The 24,689-nt window shown below is 42.1% G+C and overlaps 2 protein-coding genes and 2 long non-coding RNA genes across 5 annotated transcripts in view; 1 reads left to right on the top strand and 3 right to left on the bottom strand.

The window, feature by feature from the left end:
- LOC105482328 (SLU7 homolog, splicing factor) overlaps positions 1–4,799 on the bottom strand; it is a 17,095-nt gene extending 12,296 nt beyond the window's left edge. The window contains exons 1-2 of the mRNA XM_011742351.3: positions 4,663–4,799; positions 475–660 (exon numbers count right to left, since the gene is read on the bottom strand). Coding sequence (XP_011740653.1) covers positions 475–644 — 170 coding nt within the window. The 5' untranslated portion in view covers positions 645–660; positions 4,663–4,799. The remainder of the gene's footprint in view (positions 1–474; positions 661–4,662) is intronic.
- Positions 4,786–14,003, top strand: LOC105482320 (PTTG1 regulator of sister chromatid separation, securin). 2 transcript variants are annotated; one of them, XM_011742338.2, is made up of 8 exons: positions 4,786–4,863; positions 5,614–5,647; positions 7,346–7,552; positions 8,005–8,106; positions 8,417–8,601; positions 9,864–9,957; positions 13,001–13,159; positions 13,866–14,003. In XM_011742338.2, the coding sequence occupies exons 4-8, from the start codon at positions 8,016–8,018 to the stop codon at positions 13,943–13,945; spliced, it is 609 nt and encodes a 202-aa protein (XP_011740640.1). In that variant the 5' UTR covers positions 4,786–4,863; positions 5,614–5,647; positions 7,346–7,552; positions 8,005–8,015; the 3' UTR covers positions 13,946–14,003. The 2 variants fall into 2 exon arrangements, with proteins under 2 accessions (XP_011740640.1, XP_070954218.1); XM_071098117.1 differs by having other exon boundaries at positions 4,788–4,863; positions 7,346–7,583.
- On the bottom strand, positions 11,353–24,689 carry LOC139363714 (uncharacterized). Its single transcript, XR_011624503.1, has 3 exons — positions 24,560–24,689; positions 17,609–17,716; positions 11,353–11,490 (listed from the first exon to the last, which is right to left on the bottom strand). It is a non-coding gene; the product is annotated as an uncharacterized lncRNA (long non-coding RNA).
- Positions 20,110–24,198, bottom strand: LOC139363713 (uncharacterized). Its single transcript, XR_011624502.1, has 2 exons — positions 24,060–24,198; positions 20,110–20,286 (listed from the first exon to the last, which is right to left on the bottom strand). It is a non-coding gene; the product is annotated as an uncharacterized lncRNA (long non-coding RNA).

Here is a 24,689-nt window from a genome sequence, read left to right as displayed (position 1 = left end):
TAGAATGAAAATATTTCCAACTAAGAAACTAAGAATAGTGATATAACTGAAGGGAGAGAAGAGAGGAAGGAAAATAGAGATGTGTGTTAGTAATCTAAATCTTCTATCACAAGAAATTTTGGTTCAAATAATGCCTATAATCAATTAATTAAAATAATTGTGTAGGTATTATTATCTAGAGATGTGAAGGTAACAACCAGAAAAACTCAAAATAGAAAGATTTAACAGCAGTCACTCCTGTAGAGCAGGCTGGAGTGGGAAGGGTGAAAAAGCACTGTTGCTATCCATTATAAGCCCTTCAACATAATTTCATTATTAAACCATATGCATATGAGTTTGATAAAACAAATAATAAAAAAAGACATAAATAATGAAGATAGGTTCCTCTCAAATAAAAGGATGAAAAATTAACAAACTAAGTAGACATGAATTTGAATTTTGAATGAATGGATCATACAACAATTAAGTACTTACTTTCCTTCTTCATCAACTTCTGCAGGAGCATTGCCCAATTTTCGTTGTTCTTCTAGCTCCTTCTTCTTTCTCCAGTCCTCTCTGGTCATCTTCTTTGGTTCCTCCAAACTCATTTCTTTGGACCCCGATAGGGGTGCAGCATTAACTGCATCTACAACTGTGGCTGACATGGTTATCTGGCCTCCTCTAAGAAAAGAAGTCAAATTTACAGTAAAAAGTAGGCCTTCATTAGTTCACTCAAACTACCAAAAAGACATCCTAATAATATATACTGTTTCATATGTTTTCCCCCCATAGTATGTGTAAGGAAGGGTCTCTTTCCCCTCCTCAAGGTCTCTACATACTGTTAGCACTGTTTCTCCCTCAACTCCAATTTACAAATGGAGAGAGACACACATGTGTATTTAAAATTTCACAGGACTCTTTTTCTCATATATATCCTGAATCCCTCTTTTTGTGTATGTGTCTCAAACTTTTCTAACACAGTCACTCTTAATGAAAGAGGGTCCTATCTCTGTACCCCTTTAAGAATGAACATCTCAAGAGTTATCTATAATCACTGCCTCCACTTCCTCACCTTCTACTTTCATCCTCACTTACTCTAACTTAGCCCTCCACTCCCTACCATTCTAAAGAAAAGAGTTACATTAAGCCATCAAGGATCATTGTGCTAAATCCAATGAACATTTTTTAGCTCTGTTCATTCCCTTTTTATATCTTATTTATTAACTTCCCTGACACTACATTCTCTTGGTTTTTCTTTTGGTTTTTCTTTTTTTTTTTTTGGAGACGGTGTCTCGCTCTGTCACCCAGGCTGGAGTGCAGTGGCGCCATCTCAGCTCACTGCAACCTCCGCCTCCCAGGTTCAAGCGATTCTCCTGCCTCAGGCTCCTGCGTAGCTCGATTACGGGTGCCTGCCACCATGCCTGGCTAATATTTTTTGTATTTTTTGTAGTGACAGAATTTTACTACATTGGCCAGGCTGCTCTCAAACTCCTGACCTCAGGCAATCTGCCCACCTTGGCCTCCCAAAGTGCTGGGATTACAGGCGTGAGTCACCGTGCCCGGCTCTCTTGGTTTTTCTTGTACCTCTCTTGTCATCGAATTTTGCCCAGTTATTTAATGTTGGATTCCTCAAGGCTCAGCCAGCACCTTTTAAACCAGTCTAAACTCTCACTAATGGATAAGCTCATTTACTTCCGAGGTTTCAATGGTCACAATACAACACTGCTGGCTCTCCAACTTATTTTTCTATAAAATAAAAAATAATAAAGAAACAATTTATTTTTCTACTCAAGACTTTTCATCTGAGCTTCAGATACATATATCCAATTGCTTACTTGACATCTCCACTTAGAGGTCAGAGGCATTTAAACTCAATACGTCTTAATTCAATCTCATGATCTTCCCTCTGAAATCTAATCCCCTACTGTTCTACTGTTCCCTATCTTTTTTTTTTTTTTTGAGATGGAGTCTCGCTCTGTTGCTGAGGCTGGAGTGCAGTGGCGTGATCTTGGCTCACTGCAACCTTCGCTTCCCGGGTTTAAGCGATTCTCCTGCCTCAGCCTCCCAAGTAGCTGGGATTACAGGCACGCCCACCACCACGCCCAGCTAATTTTTTTTTTTTTTTTTTTTTTTAGTAGAGAGGGGGTTTCACCCTGTTAGCCAGGATAGTCTCGATCTCCTGACCTCGTGATCCACCCGCCTTGTCCTTCCAAAGTGCTGGGATAACAGGCGTGAGCCACCACGCCTGGTGAAAGACAACACCATCCGTCCCTTTACGTTAAGTGCTTCAGCTTATCCCTACATCTATGTCATCACTAAGACCCGTTATCTTCACCTTTTGAATATCATTCAAATGCATCTACTTCTTTCCATTCTTACTGCTACTACCCTAGTGTAAGTTATTACTTTTTCCTATTTACTGGTCTCCTCTGATTCCCTTCAATCAATTCTCCACATTGCAGTGTTAATTTTTCAAAACACAAATCTGATCATATCATGTCTGACATGGTTTGGCTCTGTGTCCCCAGCCAAATCTCATCTTAATTGTACTCCTGTAATTCCCAAGTGTTGTGGGAGGGACCCGGTGAGAGATAACTGAATCAAGGCGGCAGTTTCTCCCATAATGTTCTGGTAGTGAATAAGTTTCACGAGATCTCATGGTTTGATAAAGGGAAACCCGTCTTGCTTGGCTCTCATTCTCTATTGTCGCCGCCATGTGAGAGGTGCCTTTCACTATCATTGTGAGGCCTCCCCAGCCACGTGGAACTGTAAGTCTGACAACCTTCTTTCTTTTGCAAATTGCCCGGTCTGGGGTATGTCTTCATTGGCAATGTGAAAGCGGACTAATACAATGTCCTACTGCCCAAGCTTAAAAATCCTCCAATGCAGTACCATCCAAAAATTCAATACAGCACCATCTAAGAGAAATACAATGCTAGTCCCATATGTAATTTTATGTTTTCCGGTAGTCACATTAAAAAAGTAAAAATAAACAGGTAAAATTACTTTTACAAGATTTGTGTTGTATCCAACATATTATAATTGCAAATTTGAATTAGAAAAAACAACTCTGTCTTTAAAAGTTGATATGGGTTTTATACTTATTTAAACTAGTCACATTTCCAGTCTCAATAACCACAAGTCGCTAATAACTAGCATAACGAATAGTGACAGCTGGGCGCGATGGTTCACACCTGTAATCCCAGCGCTTTGGGAGGCTGAGGCGGGCGGGTCACCTGAGGTAAGGAGTTTGAGACCAGCCTGGCCAACCTGGCGAAACCTCGTCTCTACTAAAAATACAAAAATCAGCCGGGCGTGGTGGTGTGCACCTGTAATCCTAGCTACTAGGGAGGCTGAGACAGGAGAATCATCTGAACCTAGGAGGTGGAGGTTGCAGTGAGCTGGTGTCACATCACTGCACTCCAGCCTGGGTGACAGAGCTAGACTACCTCTAAAAAAAAAGTGACACTCCAAAGGAGTTTATCATTCGTACTCTAAAAACTGACATCTTTTTAACACACCTACATGGTCCACCATGGTCTGGCATCTGCTTACCTTTCAGCCTCACCATTACAACTATCCCCGCATCCTTCTCTACTAACTACATAGATCTTCTTGTGGTTCCTCTAACACATCGTGCTCCCTGTAGACACTTGGCCTTTACACAAACCCCTTCCCAGTGGAAAGTGCTCAATGCCTGGGGGTCTACGATGCTTCTCAAAGGTGTTCTCTTCTCCTGTGTCTGACCTATAGAAAACCTCCCCATATATTTGTGTAACATATAAACTGATGGCCTGAATATACTGCGAAGAGAAGCAGAACAAAGGTAAATTTAATAATCTTCATTAAAACAGCTACCATTTCTTGAGCCTACCGTGCATCACCTCATCTAATCTTCACAATAAGCCCAGTAGATAGGTCTGATGAACCCCATTTTACAGGGAAGAAACAGGTTCTGAGAGGTAAGATCCTCAGCCAAGAGCATATTGTAGTAAGAAACAAGGACTTCAAACACAAGTCTGACTCCAGAGTCAGTTCTCTAAAAACAGTATGTTATACTCTGTCCATAGAACATTGGCTTCTGGGCCTGAAATATTAAAAACTAAAACTGAATGAAGTAATATAGTCACCAAGTTGTACTCACTCGTTTCCGTCGCTGTGAAGGGGCCTATTTTCTTCAACTAAAAACAGTAATAGCTCCCACTTACTGAGGGCTTACCGTAAGACAGTGTCTAGAGATTTACTTATATAGATGTTTTCACTTATATCCGCATGATACCCCACTGAAGTCAGATCATCTCGACTTAACAGGAAAAACTGAAGCTTAAGTAAATTTTTCTGGCGAGGAAATACAGTCTATCAAATTGGGTACTGGAAGCAGCTTTCCCCGCTCGCAGTCCGGGGATCGCTCAGGGTCTTCAAGGCCACCGCCACAAAGGTGACACTCTCATAGTTATCCCGACTGTTTCCCTGAAGACGCAGGCCTGGTCTGGCTGGGCACGAGTGCCATCAATGGGGCTCAGGACAGTGGCTTCCTTTTCGGTCCGCCGTCCTCGCTCCCTCCTCAACAACTGAGGGCTCATTACCCCCGTGAGGACATATCCAATAATTAGGAGCCTTCGACCCATTTTCTCAGGTTCCCCAATTCCCCTTCGCCCGAAAGTTCTAAAAATATTTTCTTACCCAGTCCCGCCGCAGCTGGTCTCAAGTCCATCCGAGACAAGCCAATCTCGTAATGTTTACTTCCGGCTTTTCGCCTCATTCCGGCGGCCACTGCGGTAACTTCCGGACGATCGGCACATGCGCACTAATTTCCTGGTGGGACGCGGGCGGAGTGGAGGTCTTTGGTCCTCTTGCGCCGTGGGAATCGCGAGAACTCTAGCTGTGCGTATCGCGCTATTTACCCGGCTTGTGGAGAGATTCAAGTTGGGCGGGTTCTTTTAGCTTCTATTTAGGAACTTTCTTTTAGAATCGGAGAATTTTAGGAAGTTAAAAAAAAAAAAAAAACCAAAACAGACAAGAGCTTAAGCCTCACCAGGGGGCTGTGAAATGAATGCAGAATTTGGTGATGTATCAGCTAAAAAAAAAAAAAAAAAAAAAAAAAAAAAGACAGTTAAACTTGGCAGTAACTAGTAGCCAGGCTGTGTAACATGCTGGGGATCTGGTGAACACAGTGTCTTCCCTCAAATTTGCATCAGAGTGCGAAAGACACCGAAACAACTATTCAGGTAATTTAGCAGTTGTAAAAGTTGCTATGAAAGGAATACCGGGTGCTGTAAGAACATAAGGCACGTTATCATTAGGAAAAAACACGACGATTTCCATTTTGGAGAAACATTAGTATCTATGCTATCCCATCCCTTCTTTAAAAGTATACATGTGAAATAAAATACTGGAAAATAAACTAATTTTCGTAGTAGAATTTATTGTGATTTTTTTTTTCTTTGTGCTTTCTATTCTGGTTGTTCTCCCCCTCCCCCCCCATAACGTGTATCGTTTTTGAATGTAAAAGTTAAAATAGCTACCATTCCTGCCTCAATAAAATAGCCCAACATAATAGAATCTATTTTTTTCGTATTAAGAATTTGCAATACCTGGAGTTTAGGAGCATAAATATTAATTCTGCTTTTACAGGGCAGTAGATGAAGAAACAGAGACTGGCGTGAAAGTGAGTAGAGTCTATAAATCACTCAGGCTTTGTTTTTTTCCACTTAAAAACATTCCTGAAATTTGCTTAGGAGTGTTAAGGTCTAATTAGCCAAAACCACCAGGAGAGCACATCTCGAAGAAGAATCAGAAAGCCCAGGACAAGAGGACAAGAGAGTTGAATCTTTTCTAAGACTTGAGGTCCCTCTGGAGGATTCTGAGGAAGGTCTAGGAAAGCCGGGATTGGTTCTGGATGGGTTGCTGTTTGTAAAGCAGGATTAGGAGAAACTGATTAGGGACTAAGTGCTGTTATGAGTGAGGGTGGTTTAGCAATTGAGTATTTTCAGTAATAGTAATAGCAAAGCTGGTCTGAGGGCATCATTAGTAAGAAAACAGTGGTTATTCAAAGAGAGGGTGGTTATGGTTTACAGCTGATGCATGACCTTGGGAGAGACAATGCTTTCTGTTGGTGAAACAAAGAAGACATCCTAAGGAGATAAACCTTGCACCCCAAAACTTCTGTAGATAGAGAATCCCCACTTCGAAGCTATAGGTGTTGTAAAGATTTAGTCTCAAAAATTAACACTTTGAGTGCTGATAATATAATATGATGATGTAAAATTCAGGAGATACAGGAGGAAATAAGGGGTGGGAATAAAGGAAAGAGAGCAGTGAAGGGACAATAAAGGTATGCATATTTTTATGTCTTTCCTCTTTTCTTCACCTTAAGTTAGGCTCTTTTCTTCTTGATACCTAGTATAAAGTCCACCATTTAATAGGTATTCAATAAATATTTGTGAATGAATGAATCATTCAATCAATATTGGTCCTGAAATGCCAGGGAAGAAGAGATGATGAACTGGCATATATTGAGAACCATGTCTATGTCAGGTATAGTGTTAAGCCTTTTGTGAAAGAGTAATATGGAATCAACTCCTCTCTCTCAGCTGATCTGCAGGTATAAAATGTATATATGGTGACCTGTGGGAAGCCGAGTTTGAATGACACAGGTCAGCCTTATCTTTTGAATGTATACCTTTATCTTGTGGTTGTTCAGTGTATTCCATTTTACTATAGAAACAGGAAAAGGTCGTCAACTTTTTCAAGCAAAATTTCTTTTCATATCTGGGAAACTGGAATTCCTTTTTTATATCTTTATTATCTCTCCGATGTTCTCTTGCTCCCTGGCCAAGCTCTTCCAGACAGCTTTGGTTAGTGTATTATTGAGATCTTAGAGGTTTAAAATAAATCAGTATTAAATGATAGGATTTTAAGGGAAGACTAAATTATGTATTCATTAGAATCATAATTTTGTTCCTAAAACAGATTCGTGATGGTATAACAGAAACAGCATCTTAGCCTGAAGTATTGAGGATAATCTTCAGATTAGGGAATGATTAGTTCGTTCTTAATCATAAGCATAAGAGAATGACTCAAACGCTGCTGTTTGATCTATCTGTACTTAAATTTCTTCTTAATTTTAAATTTTTCTCTCCTAGTATTCTTTAGACCCAACGTTGGTTGTTTCGACCATTTCTACAATATTTCTATTTATTTTCCATCCTTTCTACGGTGCCATTTAAATAAATATATCTTAAAGCAATAAAACATTGTTATTGAGTCAGTACCACAGTCCATGCAGCTTAATAATATGGAGAGCAAAAAAAAAGCCTCTCAATTTTTTTTTAAATATTACACGACCCTAGATTTTTTTCCCCAGAAAACGTGCCACAAAGTTTGCAAGAAAGAGCTTTTGGGGCGGAGTCCTGGCTGCTTAGGTCCCTTCCATTGGTTCGGCTTGGTGACCACGCCCCCGACCCCGCCTCTTGAGCGGAAGAGCCAATTGGGCCGCGAGTTGTGGTTTAAACCGGGAGTGCGCCGCGTCCGTTCACCGCCGTCTTAGACGAATGTGGCTGTTGGAAGCTGCGTGAGTGAACTGGAGGGTCGCGGCTGGTTACGTGAGCGTGGTCGGGTGGGGAAGGAGGCGGGCTGGGCTGGGGCTGGGCTGGGGCTGGGCTGGGGCTGGGCTGGGGCTGGGCTGGGGCTGAAGCTGGGGCTGGGGCTGGGGTTGGGGGACTGCCTGGGGCGTAGATGGCTCCGAGCCTGTTTGAGCGCGGTCTCGGACTGCGAACTGGACCCACGGCAATTCTCTGAAGAGTGCCAGCCCCAAACCACCTGCTCCTTGGGACCTTAGAGCCTCTGACTCAGGCTGGAAGATTTGAGAGCTGGATTAAGTACTTGTTGGCTCACGCCTGTGACTGTCCCGCTGTTTAGCTCTTGTTTTTGTGTGGACATCCCTAGGATAAAAACTTTGTTATGTTGCTATACCTTTGCTTCTCCCACCTTCCCCAGTATCTAATATGTATTTCTCATTTTTAGAATAATCCAGAATGGCTACTCTAATCTATGTTGATAAGGAAAATGGAGAACCAGGCACCCGTGTGGCTGCTAAGGATGGGCTGAAGTTGGGGTCTGGACCTTGTAAGTACACAAGGCTGCAGTCGGATACACTGCTATTGTGTACGTGGCCTGGAGCTGGACGAGACATTTAGTGTACTTTTTGGGCAAATGGAGTCAAGTCTGTTATTGGTCCTTTTTCATTTTCAGTATCTTAATGAGATGATTTATGGGAGTACTGAATCTCAGCTATTAGGCCTATCATAGCCATACCACTACCAATAATGGGGGGTGGGTTTGGGGGTGAGAGTTAGGTCAAGTTTACATACACAGTATTCAAGTTGTACAGGTATTTTGCTGCTGGAATATTCTTATAGTAAGACTTTTTCTTCAGCAATCAAAGCCTTAGATGGGAGATCTCAAGTTTCAACACCACGTTTTGGCAAAACGTTCGATGCTCCACCAGCCTTACCTAAAGCTACAAGAAAGGCTTTGGGAACCGTCAACAGAGCTACAGAAAAGTCTGTAAAGACCAAGGGACCCCTCAAACAAAAACAGCCAAACTTTTCTGCCAAAAAGGTAAGTGTTGGCTATAAAGACACTGTTTAAACACTTAAGCGCTTTTGACTCTTAAAATGACGATTGGCATCATCCTACCCAGCTTTCTTCCCTCTGAGTAGAAGGGAGATAGAGGTTAGCAAGCAGAGTAGTGGAGGAAACTCAGATTGTCCTTGTGGACCTCTTGGTGCCTTGAGATTGGAAATCTCAGATGCAGCTAATGCATATTTGTCCCTCACCTGTCCTTAACTAGTGTCTTAAAACTGGTTGGTGGTATCTACTTACAGATACGTACTGAGAGAGAGGGTGCCTTAAGAGGTTCTGTTGCTGCTATAGTAGCACAGGTGTTGCCATTCTCCGCCTAGCCTTCCAGGGCAAGCAGCAGCTTGTTAGGTGACAATTTGCTAGCATGTTGATGTTTGTGTGAGTGTGGGTCACAAGCTACAGGTCTGTGTATCCCAGACTGAGAGCACTTTGCTGTGAAAGATGACGTTAGCATGAGGATTAACACTTTATTTGAATAATTGTTTTGTTTAATTTGCATTAGGAAACAACTGGTGAATTACATGTAGTGCAACTTAGGACAAGGATGTCTTTTTAAAAAAGTGAATTAACTTAAAAATATTAAATACAGGAATTGCAAAGATATGGCAAAAACAATGAGACACAGAACCGAAGTGTGGGAACCCCATAGGGAGTTCTAGGCATGCTTATGTGAGGTGAGATAAATCAGGAATATGCCGGCTTCCATTGTAGCACCCTTCTGTAGTAGACTGTAGTAGACCCGTCAACTCCAGACTAGGAGATTGCCCATGGCGTTTTTCTAAAGTCCTTGACAGTGTCTTGCTGCCTCTTACTCAGTGTATTTGAGGAACACAAACTTGTTTTTAATATTAACCAAGTACATAATTAGGTAACACTTGCAGAAAAATCACACTCCTATAAGCCAAAAATGGCTTTGATGATTAGCTACTATCCTGGGTGATTCATGCCCGTTTTCTCCTCTGTTAGGTTGAATAATTGCGTTGATTAGCTCTGAATTAACTCTGCATTCTTGATAACTTATGCTGACAGGTGCTGGTACTTACATTTCAGATTTTAACTTTTGAGTCATGCTACTCGAATTACATTTGAATCATATTATTTGAAGTATATTTAGGTGTAATTATGAAAACTAAGGATTATGGCTTCTTAGAAGGCAGCATGAAATTGACAAATTTAAAAACTAATCAGCTAATAAGACATCCACTCTCACTAACCCATATTTTCTTTGGCTGTTCTAGATGACTGAGAAGACTGTTAAAACAAAAAGTTCTGTTCCTGCCTCAGACGATGCCTATCCAGAAATAGAAAAATTCTTTCCCTTCAATCCTCTAGGTAGTATCTTTTGTAATTGCAAAAAGTGCTTTTGGCCTTTAGTTTCTTAGTATTCAGCTCAGCTGTAACTTGATATGAATATAATATATGACCAAAAACTATAATGAGACTGTCTGAATCTGGGTCGTTTTGGACAAATGTACTTGTTGATGGAATTATTTGCAAGGTATCATCTTAGATCAGGAGGGGAATAGGAACAAAGATACAGAAGACATTGTTCCTGTCTGTAAAAGCTTATCACCTAGAGGAGGTAAGATGTATTCATGAATATTGAATAAGTCCCATTGTGGACAGTCTTTCTCACAAGCCTTTTAGAAAGTGAGCTTTATGTCAATGCCTGAGAGTGCTTTGGTAGGATTATTTCTTTGGTTAGAAAAATCTACATAAGACAGTGAAGACGTGTTTTTCAAATTTCTTCAACCTGCTACATGTATCTGAAGTATTTTCTGTTTTGGAAACAGCTTTTCAAGCTTTAATTTACTCAGCCATTTGAGGAGAAGCCACTGTGTGTCAGGCATCGCTAGGTGCTGGACACACTGTTTAACAAGATAGGCCCTGCCTATGGGAGCCCACAATTTGAAGGGAAAGTCAGATGCTGGACAAGCCATCTCACTGTGAGTGTGAGCCGGAAAAAAGAGCATTGTAGGTCAAAGTGGTGCAAAGATCCTGAGGTAGGAAAAGGGACTGAAGTGGTTCTAGGAAAAATACAGGCACGGTGAAGGAGGATACAGGTGAGGTGTGGGAGCAGATCAGGGAGGGCCTTACAGATTTCTGAGCTGGATCTTTTACCCTTTTATTTAGCCAAAGAGGTCATGTAGTTATTCTTTTACTAATTTGCATTCAGATTGTTCTGGCTTTTAGAAACTACAAACATTTCTATGATTAGTATTCTTGAAATGAATCTCGTTGCAAGTTTGTGAGTACATCAGGAGGGAAACTGAGAAGGATTGCTGGGTTCGAGGGTTTGTGTGATTAAGTTTTAAAATTATAAAATGTGGTGCATCGTGCTAATAATTATCATTCAGCCATTGGGGAAAATGAGGTAGATTTATGCATATTGATCAAGAATGAAGACCACAGTATCCTGTGTTAGAGGAAAGAGATATTGCTAAGTGGCCCTTCAAAATAGTGTAAATTGTTAAATCCATCTACAGTGGATGAAGATGGCTGCTTCTTCCATGTTCACTATCAATGTTTTAAAACTCTAATCTTTATCAGAAAAGAAATATTTTATTGTTTTAAATTTGTGTGGTGAGCATATTTGATTATTGGCCACTTAGTTTTTCTTTTATTAACTTCCTGTTTGTGTTTTTCTTTGATTAAAGAGCTCTTTGTAGATAAAATTAGCTCCCCTTAGATTGCAGACTTCTTTCCTCTGGAGTCTTTTGTCTGTTTATGATTTCCTTTACAATTCAGTAGTTTTAAGCTAAATAGTCACATATCATTCAATTCTTTCTTGACTTCTGGGTTTTACCAGGCTTGAAAAAGAGCAGACTAATTCTTGAGTACTTAGGCTTTAGAGAACTTTCATACCTAAGGACAAAGATTTAGAAATTAAAACTGAAAAACTTAAGATATTCACTAAGTAATCACATTACATTAATGTAAATTTTTTTAAACATAAAATATTTGTTTTGGAAAAGTTTTGAGAAGAATGGCATGGTTTATATTTTTGAAAAATATATGAAGAAAACCTGACCTCACACAGATATGTTTTTAATAGTCTTTTCAGATAAGCGTGGATAGTTTTCTTTGCCACTACACTAAAACCCACAAGTGGCTGTTTCTGAATATATAATTGCAATGTGGAATCTGAAACCATATCAATGAGCATTTTGTATCTTGACAGTAAAATCCATCGGTCTGTTTTGCACTTGGAGTGTATCTTTTATTCTTGCATCTATCTTGCATTGAGCATTCAGAAATATTGATTCACTGAGATATGTAGATACTCATATGTTGAGATTATATAATATCAAAAGCACATTAATATCACAACTGATCTCATCAGAAAAGTCTAAGGCACCTGTCAAGCTAATGACTGCAGATAAGTTTTCCAAAATTCCTTCTTTTGGCCAGACACAGTGGCTCATGCCTGTAATCCCAGCACTTTGGGAGGCAAGGCTGGCAGATCCCCTGAGGTCAGGAGTTCAAGACCAGCCTGGCCAACATGGTGAAACCCCGTCTCTACTAAAAATACAAAAATTATCCGGGCGTGGTGGGCGCGCCTGTAATCCCAGCTACTTGGGAGACTGAGGCAGGAGAATTGCTTGAACCCGGGAGGCAGAGGTTGCAGTGAACAGAGATTGTGCCACTGCACTGCAGCCTGGGTGAAAGAGTGAGACTCTGTCTCAAAAAAAAAAAAAAAATTCATTTTTTGGTTTTTGACAAAATTTTGACATTTTATATTCTGCCGTTGGTAACAAAGCCTGTCAGTTTTCCTTGAGGTGATGGACTTCTTTCATGCCTTTGAGAAAAAGTGTGACAGGCATCCAGGTCTGAGTGACCATGGGATTTCTTGCAGTTGTTAATTCAAGTAAAAACAGTATTCCAGGAAAAAGTTCTCTAGTTTTAGCTTGCAACTCAGACAATTGCACAAATCCTTTTGCTTTGAGATAATCGTATTTTGGTGTGCAATGGAAGTGCTTTATGGCATACTTCTCATTTTATCACATAGAACATTAAAAAGACATCTTCTCAAGGATGGAGAGCTAATAAAATTAATACATTCTACTGCATATGGTGAAGTGACATTAAGTGAAACTGGCATTTTTAAACTACAAGTGCAGAAAGATGCAGAACATAGAGACTGCTCCTATGGTTTACTGTCACTGCCTTGATTTGTGTTGAGGCACCAGCAGCTTTATCCACCATTGCCTTGGTACCATCATCACAAATGTCAACCCAGTGGGAAAAGGTGTGAATATTGTCATGAAAATAGTTTTGACCTCATGGACCCCCTGAAAGTGTCTCAGACCACAAGGAGTCTACAGCCCACACTGAGAACTGCTGCTCTGACAAAAACACTTTCTCTCTGTAACAGACTTTGAGAGTTTTGACCTGCCTGAAGAGCACCAGATTGCGCACCTCCCCTTGAGTGGAGTGCCTCTCATGATCCTTGACGAGGAGAGAGAGCTTGAAAAGCTGTTTCAGCTGGGCCCCCCTTCACCTGTGAAGATGCCCTCTCCACCATGGGAATCCAGTAAGTGAGCAAGTGCCCTTCTAGAAGGGCTGCAAACAATTTGTTTCATAACACTTCCATTACCGTGGGAACAAAGTTGTGCGGGAGGTGAGCCTGTGAGTCATTTCTGTCCTTCAAATGACAAGGATAAGGTTTCAGAAAAATAAACTATTCTCAATTGGTATTGCTTTTTGGTCCCAAATGCCCCAGTAAAATTGTTATTCTGGAAACTGGGTAGTCTTAATTAAAAGATTAATTCTCACATCTTCTTAGGCTGTAAGTTGAAGCATATATAATAAACTTGTTTGGAATGATGATTCCATGTTATATCCAAAGCTAATATAAGATCCAAACACCTGTGCTGTGGCATAGACGGACAATAATTTCTTACTGCAGAAGGTTTGAGGTCTTTGTTTGAATGGGTAGTCAAAGCCATCATTATGTTTTCTGTTTGTTCTGATGTGGGATAATTTGTGCTAATAAGTTACATGAGTGAGACTGTTAGCTCTTACTTTGGTCTCTAAGAGATTCAGATACTTATAAGACTTCCTAATGAAAGTCAATTCTGGGGCCACAGACATACTCCAAAAAGTGTGTGTCAGGAGGGGATGGAGGTGATTGATCAGACAAAGGGAAAAACGTGAGTTTTTGACAGCTGATATCTATGTTGATATGGACAATGACTCAACGATTTGCAGAAATTTAATAAGAGATTCCTGTTTTCTAGATCTGTTGCAGTCTCCTTCAAGCATTCTGTCGACCCTGGATGTTGAATTGCCACCTGTTTGCTGTGACATAGATATTTAAATTTCTTAGTGCTTCAGAGTTTGTGCGTATTTGTATTAATAAAGCATTCTTTAACAGATTCTTCCAAGTATTGTGTTTGCTTTTCCGTGGAGTTTACTTAAAACAATATGAAAGCTAGCCGAGGTGTTTAACAAAGAGTCTATAATGTGACAATAGAGATTTGTCTGATTTCTAAAAACTTAAATCCTTTTGGTTTAACAGCTTATTTTAGAAGCTACCACTGTTTTTCCTGAAAAGTGTACCCCTCAATGTATACTTTATTGACTTTTTGTGGCCATTAACTAGTGACAGTTATTAGATCTCTTAATTAGAAGAGCTCCTTCCAACTCATTAAGTATCTATTGCTAGGCATTCTTTATTGCTGGTTTGCCTTAGTTTCTAATGACTTTAATACTCAGTATTGAAAGGCTCTAAATCTGAGAATTCAGCCTCCATGGGATCTTCAATTAGGTTCCTTAAAGATCACTGGAGATAATTTACTGATAGTAAGGTCTACACTCCACCTATAGGAAACTATATTTAGTTATTTACCTTGTGCTGGACATGAGTATTTGAGAAGCATTATTGTGTTTAATGTTTGACACTATTTTCCAGATAAGACAATGAAGCTCAGAAGTTCATTGATTTGTCAAAGATGTGAAGAGCTAGAAAACGCTAGAGCTGGTATTTTGATCTCAGTTCTGAGGTTGGAATCAAAATAGAGATGGCAAATGGTTGCTCATAGGTTTTTTTTTTTTTTTGAGGGAGGGGGTAGATATTTTAAAAACCTTAATCATTTCCACTATTTAAAATTCCAATGTTTCACCAATCTGGCTTTGGAGAGTTCTTGAAAAGAGATGTGTCCATAGTAGACCCTATTTCTGTCACTTGCTGGGGTTGGAGGTGGATGGCTGCTGCTGCCTTTTGGGTGGAATGTAGGCTTTCTATCCCACAGACCCTGCCTTAAATGGCCTTAGTGAGAACTGAAGTGATCCTTTTGCTTTTTGTGTCTCTTCTCAGACCTAGCCTACTTAACTCACTTGACTTGCTTGGGCCCTGTAGTCACCTGAATTTGACCCTTGCTTGATGCTAAGTTATATAAGAAGTCTTTCCCTTGATATATCAGTAGCTTCTATGGTCAAGTTAGAATGTGAACCCTTTGGCATTGTTAAGGAAGTTGAAGGATATTAGGCGTGAAATACTAAGAACACCCACAACTGCTTATCCTGATTTTAAAACGTTTTACCTTCTAAATATAACTGAATCCGTGTGACTTTCTGGAATTAGTAGAAAGGCAGACTTCTAGGAGAAGATAATACCATAAGACTACTAGGGCATTTGGCTTTAGGGGAGAGTTAGATTTAGCATCTTCAGGTAAAATAGGACTGCTAAGAAAAGCAAAGTATAGGTTGGACACAGTGGCTCACATTGGTAATCTCAGCACTTGAGAGTGTGAGGCGGGAGGACTGCTTGATCCCAGGAGCTCGAGATCAATCTGGGCCATGTAGTAAGACCCTTGTCTCTAAAAAAATTAAAAATAATTAGCGGGGTGTGGTGGCACGTACCTGTAGTCCTAGTCTCAGGAGGTTGAGGCAGGAGGATCGCTTGAGCCCAGGAGTTCAAGCTTACAACTTGAGTGGCTATAATGCCACTGTAATCCAGCCTGGGTGGTAGAGTGAGACACTCAAAAACAACGAAAAAACCAAAGTGTAGTTCTGAATGGCTTTCATACTCTGCAACACAAACTGAAGCTTTGGAAAATTGTCTTTTGTGGTAGAGGGAACCAAGGGCTTGGAGCAAGGAGACTAGTCAGTCCCTTACCAATTAATTGCTGTCCTCTGGGTCCCAACTGAGTATGGAGGGATCTGATCTTTTCATCTGCTGTTAATCAGATTGCAGTGTGCATAATGTGTGTTGAGACTGAGAACTTTAAGCAGATGCTCCTCCATTAATACAGATAATTTGCATCTTGTGGGGGTTGTTGCTATTTTGTTAAGTTCTGACACTTTTTGAAATAAGACAGACTTTATTCATACCTTTACAACTCTGCAATCCTTCTACCTTTCTCTACACCACCTTTGAGACTGCCTCTCAGGATCCTGTACCTTCTTAGAGTAGGAGCTAACAGTCAGAAATGCCATTATCTTGCTACCATTTCTTCTTTCTTACCACAAGTTGTATTTTCCTACTTCTTTGCATGCCAGCCGTGGATTTTACCTTTTTTCATGCTGGGTGTTTTTACAATTCTATTAATATTCTAAACCTTTGTTCTGGAGTATGGGTAAGGTACCTAGAAGCAATTTGATTCATTTGAGACTTGCCTTTAAGGTTAGGCATCACCAGAGCAGCATTTAGCCCAGGGCTAATTTCCCACTGCTACTGAAGTGTCAGACGCTTAGGATTCTGCCGCTCCCTGAATTATGAGGTTTTCCTGTCTAGCTGGTGGGAGAAGACACTATTCCCAGCCCTGTGTGGGCTTCAGGAATTCTCCCCTCTGATCTTTTCAGCTTGTTTTCTCATGCATATATGGATCCGCGCCCTTCTGAATATTACAGGGAGACCCCCTACAAATTTCCAGGGTTCTCTCTGTGCAGCTCTCTCCTCTTCAGTGCTGTGCTCTGCAAACTTGGCCTGCCTTGGCCTGACTCTCTGCTCTGTCTCTTCAACTCAGGAAATTCACTGGGCTCTGCCTGCCTCCCTCCCCTCCCTACTCTGAGGCCTGGAAACTCAAAAGTAGCCAGTGAGGACAGTCATCAGCCTCACCTCACTTATCTCACATTCCTCAGGCATTGCTATTCTTTGTCGCCTGATGTCTGCTGTTTGGGAAGCCCTTGTTTCATCTATTTTGTCTTGTTTTTTAGTTTCAGGCAGGAGAGTAAATCTGGTCCCTGTTACTCCATCTTGGTTGCCTTTGAAAGTTCCTTCCAGGTATTCCTTTTTTTTTTTTTTTTTTTTTTTTTTTTTTTTGAGATGGAGTCTCCCTGGGTCACCCAGGCGAGAGTGCAGTGGCACGATCTTGGCTCACTGCAAGCTCTGTCTCCTGGGTTCACGCCATTCTCCTGTCTCGGTCTCCTGAGTAGCTGGGATAACAGGTGCCTACCACCATGGCTGGCTAATTTTTTTTTTTTTTGTATTTTTAGTAGAGATGGGGTCCATGTTAGCCTGGATGGTCTTGATCTCCTCACCTCGTGATCCACCCACCTCGGCCTCCCAAAGTGCTGGGATTACAGGTGTGAGCCACCACGCCTGTCCTTTTTTTTTTTTTTTTTTTTTTAAATTGACGTGACATTCACATAAGAATTCATTTAAAAACATACAATTCAGTGACTTTTAGTTCATGCAGTATATGCAACTATCACCACTATCTAATTTCAGAACACTTTCATCACCCCCAAAAATAAACCCACCATCAAGCACTCATTCCCCACTTCATTTACTTTGGAATGATGTCCCTCTGCCACCCAGATGAAGTCTGAGTTGCTCAGTGTGGCTCACATGGCCTTGAGGTGGCTCCTTGGGGTTGTAATTTCCTCTCCTCATTCACCTGGTTTACACCTGTCCATCTCTAGTACTCCAGTGAGATGCTTTTCTTACCAGAAGCCTTTTCTGATACCCTAAGATCAGACTATGTATCCCCCAATTTGCTCAATTAGCCCCTCACCTTAGCTTTTTCCTTGCGCTTACCATGCTCAGCTGTGTCTGGCCCTCTCCGCTATACTGGGAGCTGGATGAGGTGTGTCCTGTGCGGTGATGTATTCTCTGCCTGGCATGTGACAGGTGCTCAGGGACTTGCTGAAATGAGTTAAGATGTCATCAGTCCCTGGGGATCCATGTTCCTAGAGACCCAGTGACTGCATTGTACCCACTGTTAGCATCACACAGTATCAGGGCCAGGGAGCCTGACTTCAAGGTTTCCAGAGAGAGAGTGGTGGGGGCAGGCACAAGTCTAGGAGGTCAGCTTCTCCCACCCTAGACAGTTCCTGGTCATCTGTTTGCCTGTGCCCCGCTAAGCCCAGGTATAACCCGTTCACCGAGAAGCTCCAGCTCTGCAGGGGAAATATAAACTGGGTTTCTTTCTTCCCTAATTGCCACCAACCATGTTTTGTTGACCCATCCTCCTTTCTGGGTGGGTGGGTGATGCTGAGCAGCATTCAGACAGATTTCACAGCTTTCCAGGTACTTTTGGTTAAAATTAAACTTTGCTTATTTTAAAACTCAAGGTTCAAACCTATTTCAGGTTCTTCTCCCTTTCCCCCAGGACAGGCGAGAGCTCGGCAAAAGCCCATGTGTATGCTCTGCTCACCACACATGTCCCCTCTCCCCTTCCAGTGTTAGGACCCTTGTGGGGGCTTAGTCCAGCCCCACAAGCCTGGGAGGACAGCTGGAGGGAGAAGAGAGTCTGCTCGTGTGACAGGCTACTTGTTGGCTATGGGGAAGGTGCTGGCTTCGTTTTGGCTGTTGCGCTCTGCACCATGCTGGCAGCCTCGCTCATGGGCAGGTCCTTATGTAGAGAATCACCCTCTCCTCCATGGCTGTCCCTCCTGAGCATGGCAGCCTGGCTCTCTTCCCACACCTTTCTCAGGTGGGTCCTCCTATTGCTTGGTCCAGGGGCTGTCCGTGGCCTCTGCCCTTCCACTCTTAACCACTGGGGTCTTTTCCATATTCTTTGAGGGCTGCAGAACCAGGATGGGGTGAAGGTTTCCCTGTAGGCCTGAGTACTCCAGCAGGTGTCCCACTGTGAGAAATCGCTGGGCCAGGAGCAGGTACCAATCTTTAAGTTGCAGTCAGTCTCCACATGCCGATGATCCTCTCCTTCTCCCCATAGTGCAGTGAGAAGACTCAAAAGGAGGCACCAATAGTCCCAGAATGCTCTCTCAAGAGCCCTCGCTCTCACCAGTCTTGGTTCTGTTGGTGGCACCAGCATGGGCTTACCTATTTCTCCTTCAACTCAGCAGATGTGTATCTGGGGGTGAGAGGCCATTCTCCCCTTCCTGAAGATTCCTATCTTTATGTGTTCATTTAAAACTCTTCATGGCTGCAGGAAGGAGAGGAACACCTCTCCCACCGTGGACACGGCTTTTCTCTGCAAACACCCCAAAAGTGGACCACCCCATCTATCAAGCCTCTTTCTGCTTCTGATGGTTGATGCTCCTAGGACTGGCATCTCTTGGTAAGCCCGGAGCTAACTTTAGAATATGCTATACTCAGTGGCTTTTGGGGGCCTTAGCTGCATGTTTTCAAGCAATAGGAACAATCAAACAGCAGATCTGTCTCTCCTTTTTAGCCAGAGTGAACTTGGACGAGGGTCTTGTTTATCCTTGCAGTCTCCAAGTCCAGTGTCTTGCCCGGAGTAGACGAATGATCAGTTTGTGGAATTGAATGACGGCAGGAAGAACGAGTGCAAAGTGGCTCCCTTTGTTTCTGTGTGCACAGACTCCTGGGAGGATTTGTGCCTACACTCCCTTCTGAAGAGGCCTCTTTTTCCTACAAGAGGAGCCTGGGACTGATGAGCCATTTCTCTTCTCAGAGCACACAGTGGAGCAGACCGCAGGCCCCACTTTCCTCTGCTGCCTGAGGAGTGGGAGTGGGTTTCCATGGCAATGGCATGCACTAGCACTCACCTCCGCTTTGCAGCCCTGCTGCAGAGGTGAGAGCTGCCTGCCTTTGGTATGCTGCTCAGAGCCCAAGCCAGGCTGGCTCCTGGCTTCCTGCACTCTTGCAGGAAGGGACACTAGCCCAGAGGTGTAAGTCAGGGGCAGGTCACATGACTAAGAAGCATCTTCATCTTACTGGAAAGATGAAAAGTTAGTTGAGTGTGATGTTCTGTATTCACAGTTTGAAAACTGGGCATGTGACTAGAGCCGTACACACATCGTATTTCAGTCTTGTAGTTAGAGGCAGCGGGTGGTATGTGAGATGCCAAAGGGGAGAGAGGGAAAAGCAGGCATGGATTCATACCTTAAAAAAGAGACAGAGAAAGAAGGGGGAACTAAGAAAGCAGCAGACAAAAACTACACGGTGCTTGGTGCCTACTGGGTACTCAGACACAGGGCTGTCAAGTTTTATGGGAGGGTTGTGTTCCTGAAGACCTTGTATAATTACCATAAATTTATGTAATTTAAGACTACTCCTGACGTGGATGTTGTATTTGTGTGCTAGGGCTGCCATAGCAGAATACCGCAGACTGAGGGACTGAAACAATGGACATTTATTTTCTTAGGACTCTGGAGGCTGGAAGTCCATGACCGAGGTGTGGCAGGGTTGGTTTCTTCTGAGGACTCTCTTTTTCTATTGTAGTCGTGTCCCTGGCTTCTCACTGTGTCCTCTCACAGTCTTTCCTCTGTGTTATATGTGCCCTTCTCCTAAGGACAGCAGTTAGATTGGATTAGGCCCACCCTAATGACCCCATTTTAACTTGATTAGCTCTTTACTGGCCCTATTTCCAAATACAGTCACATTCTGAGGTGCTGGGGGTGAGGACTTCAACATATGAACTTTGAGGTGGGGAGGAGGGACACAATTTATAATAGATATCAAGTGTTGCTGTTAAAGAAATAAAGTCATATGGCAAAAGCATAAACATTACTTTTAAACCCAATAAAAGTGAAATTAGATGATTCTTGATAAATTCTAAAACATCGATAGATTTAAAATTTTATGTAGAAGTGAGATTTAGTGATCCTTTTTATTGTTTCAGATCTGCATAATCTAATTTTCCTCATGCAAAAAGAAAAATCAATTGGCCACTGTGAGCCAGGCACTCTTCTAGGTACCAAGGATACTGCACTGAACAAAACAGACAAAAATCTTTGCCCTCCTTATGAAACTTACATTGCAGCCAGAAGAAACAGACTATCTACAAAATAGTCAATTACATGGTATGTTAGAAGGTGATAGGTGTAGTGGAAAAAAAATAGAGTGGAAAGGAGTCTGTCCTGTGGGTGTATGGGTAGGTGGAGGAATTGCAATGTTAAATAGAGAAGTTTTGGAGAAGTGAGAACGTACTTTTGAACAAAGATTTGAAGGAACTGAAAGAGATACACAGAGGACTTCCAGGGCTGTATCTATCAAGGAAGTTAGAGAACATTTGCAAAGCCACTGATGTAGGAATGGATTTAGTATGTTTGAGGAATTGCAAAAAGGTCGGCAGGGCTGGAGGGTAGTGAGTGATAGGGAGAGGGGCAGGAGACAGGGCCAGAGAAGTAGGGACATGTTGTATCATGGAGGATCTTAGGGGCCGTGAAAATGAGTTTGGGTTTTAAGTGTATGTCCCTGAAAGACCAAAAGAAGGAGGCAGAGTAATGTTGAGCTGGGAAGATGGAGAGTGGGGTGCTCGAAGATCAGATAATCAGTTATGGAGAGTTTGAAGTTTTTCGTAGTGACAGTGTCTAGGAGATGACCATGGGACTGGGTGGTTGCGGTAGATGGAAGACAAGCTCATTGGAGAATTGCCAAGGAATTCAGAGGATAGCATCTTGGAAGGCATAGACAGAATGAAGGACCAATAGTAAAGAGAATGGCAGTGAGCTACAGACAAAAATCTTTAAGGAGAGAAGGGAATGACACAAGTGTTTGCAATGAGATAAGCAGTGGATGGGCCTGTTTGATGATATAAGATTCCAAGCTAGAGTTTTAGGGCAGAGGGAGGGAGTGTGTGGTCTGGAGGCAATAGTGAGGATCCAAGAGTACACTATCCCATCTCCCTATTGTTACAGTGGAGAATGGAGTGGAACAGGGGTCCCCTCTTCACTGATGCTGATGGGAAGGCCACATGAGGGTTGGTGACCAGGGAGGGATGGCAGCCAGGGAAGCCCCCCTCTAGCTGTGAAATATGATGTCTTTTAGGATACTGCTATTCACGACTCATTTACATATTTTAATAAAACACAATTGGGAGTATCACTTCTTGACACTGGGCTTCTTAGTCTAGGTGAAATTGAGTGAGAATTTCTAAGAAGTTCTTTTCCCTAGAAGTGGAATAATAGGAATGAATAGTGATATAGTTTGGCTGTGTCCCTACCAGAATCTCACCTTGAATTGTAGCTCACATAATCCCCACATATCGTAGGAGGTGCCTGGTGGGAGGTAATTGAATCATGGGGGTGGTTACCTCCATGCTGTTCTCATGATAGTGAGTTCTCACAAGATTTGATGGTTTTATAAGGGGCTTTTCCCCACCTTTGCTCTGTACTTCTCCTTGCTGCCACCATGTGAAGAAGGACGTGTTTGCTTCCCTTTCCTTCATGACTGTAAATTTCCTGAGGCCTCCCCAGCCCTGCAGAACTGTGAGTCAATTAAACCTCTTTCCTTTATAAATTACCCAGTCTTGGGTATTTCTTCATAGCAGCGTGAGAACAGACTAATACAAATAGTTCTTTATATAGAGGCATCTAGGATTAAAGCAAAGACCCTCTTTATTGCTTGAAGGATTCTGTTTTGGCACTCATGATCGCCCTGATGGCTGGCTGCATCCAGAACACAGAGGAAGAAAGAGTTGCCTTCAAGGATATGCAATTGCCAGGAAAAGAGCCAGAATGTAAAAAATAAAGAGGTTGAAATGAGTTTGTGAAGTCACTAAGAACATTACAGGTGGAATGAACTCCCTGGAGATGTGACTCTCAGGAGGGCAGAGCCCTTTGTTCACTTGCCCTGTGGACAGCATATTGTACACCAGTGCTTTTCAAAGGGTACCTAGACATACCAGGGGTCCCTAAGACCTTTTAGGGATACATGACATCAAAATCATTTCGACAATAGTGCCAGGATGTTATTTGCCTCTTAAATTTTCATTCTTTCACAGTGTACAGTAGAGTTTTCCAGGAGCTACTCCAAGTGTGGTATTATAGCAGAGCAAATGAAGAAGCAGATATGAGAATCAGCGGTCTTAAGCCAGATAGTAGAGATTTTCAGAAATGTAAAACAATGTCATGTTAATTTTCTAAATGCAGTTTTTTTTTTGGTTTAGGAAAATACTTTTTATAAAATTATGTTAATTATGTTATAATTAATTGGTTTATTATGGTAATGTTAAATAAGTAAATATATTTTAAACTCCTCAGCTTTAATTTCTAAAACTGTAAAGATTGATAGGTATAATCCTTACAAAGACTCTTTTTCATCGTTTATAATTTTTTTAAGAGTGTAAAAGAAGCCAGGCCAGGTGGCTTGCATCTATAATCCCAGTGCTTTGGGAGGCTGAAGTGGGAAGATTGCTTGAGCATAGTAAAACCCCATCTCCACAAACAACAACAACAAAACCCAGACTGTAAAGGAATTCTGAGACCAAACAGTTTGAGAACTGCATGTCTAGTGGATGAGCACCCAGGCTCTGGAGTTAGTATGCTTGGTTTGAATCCTGGCTTTGTGATCTTAGGCAAGTTACTTGACCAGAGACTTAATTTCCTTATCAGGAAACTAGGCTGTCTCACAGTTATTGTGAGCAACAAATGAAATAATGTATTATTCATTATTTCACAAACGATCATTTTGTAAATACTATTTCATCAAGTAATTTATTGAATACTCTATCTATGTATACAAAACCCTGTGGTTCCTGCTTTGAAGGATGTAAAATGACACAAGCCACAGCTCCTACTAGCAAGAGGATTGCTGTCAAGAGCGAGATTTCTGGATTTGTTCAATTCCCAGCTCCGCCCTTGACTAACTGATCTGACCTTCAGCATGCCACTTGCTGTTGGCTACGGTCAGATCCTAAAGGCATCTTCGATGGTCCACAGAGTAGACGATAAATTCCCACTTACATCTTTGAAGCATCTCCTGCCTCAGTTTAACAATTGGTTTCGTCCTTCCCTTTGAAAATGATCTACATCACCTTTCCTCCCAAGCTAATGTAACCATGCCACTAGAGGGCACCTCCTGCCTTCTCAGTCAGTCATTCGCAGCTTCCTCTAATTTAGAAATGTTCTTTCAGCTGAGATGGGTGGTAGGTTGAGATCTGATATCTTTAGGATTTCCTCAGCTTGATGGATGTGGTAAGTTTTGCTTGAAAATCCTGATTTTTTTTCTTTTTCCTCTTTTCTTTTAAATCAGACCTCTTTTAATAAAACTGGGGTGGAAAGGTTGGTGGAAGGGAGAGCGCTGTTACCACCACCACCTGACATTGATAAGTACTTACTTGCTGCCAGATCAGTGCTAAGTGCCTCACACGCATCGTCCTTTGGACTCTCAGAGCAACGCCATGGGGTGTGGGTATGCGTGAGCATTCATTACTGACGGTTGGAAACTTGGGCTCTGATTGGTTAAGTAACTTTTGCAACATCGAGCTAGAAGGCACACTTGGTACCACGAAGCGGTCTCCAGAGAAGCTTGTCCTTCCCTGGCTGTTAAGTCAAGCAGGGAGCGCCGGGTCCTGCTGCTCTAGGACAGTAGTTCTCAGCCTTATCAGACATAAAAGCCCCTTTCTGTATGAAAGATTTCGTAATACCTCCTGTACTATCCTGAAGTGATATCCACAGGCAGTGTATGCCTATGCTTACATGTCCGCTTACATAGAATGCAAATGAGACCTTTTCCTTTTAGGAAAGTATGTCTTAACAAGCATTAGGCTTGTCTATCTACACCAGATGACAAAGGTGCCGGGCTAATTTCCTAACTGCCCACCAGGGGGCGGCATACCGCTTTCCCTGCTGCGATCTGCTCGCACAGTCAGTCCGCCTCCGTAGTGGTGTTGGCCGTTTCTCCTTCAACTGGAATCGCCCGGTTAGACTCCTCCTGAGGTCCGCGGAGTGGTACAGGGGTTGTGGTG

This window comes from Macaca nemestrina, chromosome 6 (genome assembly GCF_043159975.1).
Source record: "Macaca nemestrina isolate mMacNem1 chromosome 6, mMacNem.hap1, whole genome shotgun sequence".
Taxonomy (NCBI): Eukaryota; Metazoa; Chordata; class Mammalia; order Primates; family Cercopithecidae; genus Macaca; species Macaca nemestrina.
This window is presented reverse-complemented; position numbering and strand designations above follow the sequence as displayed.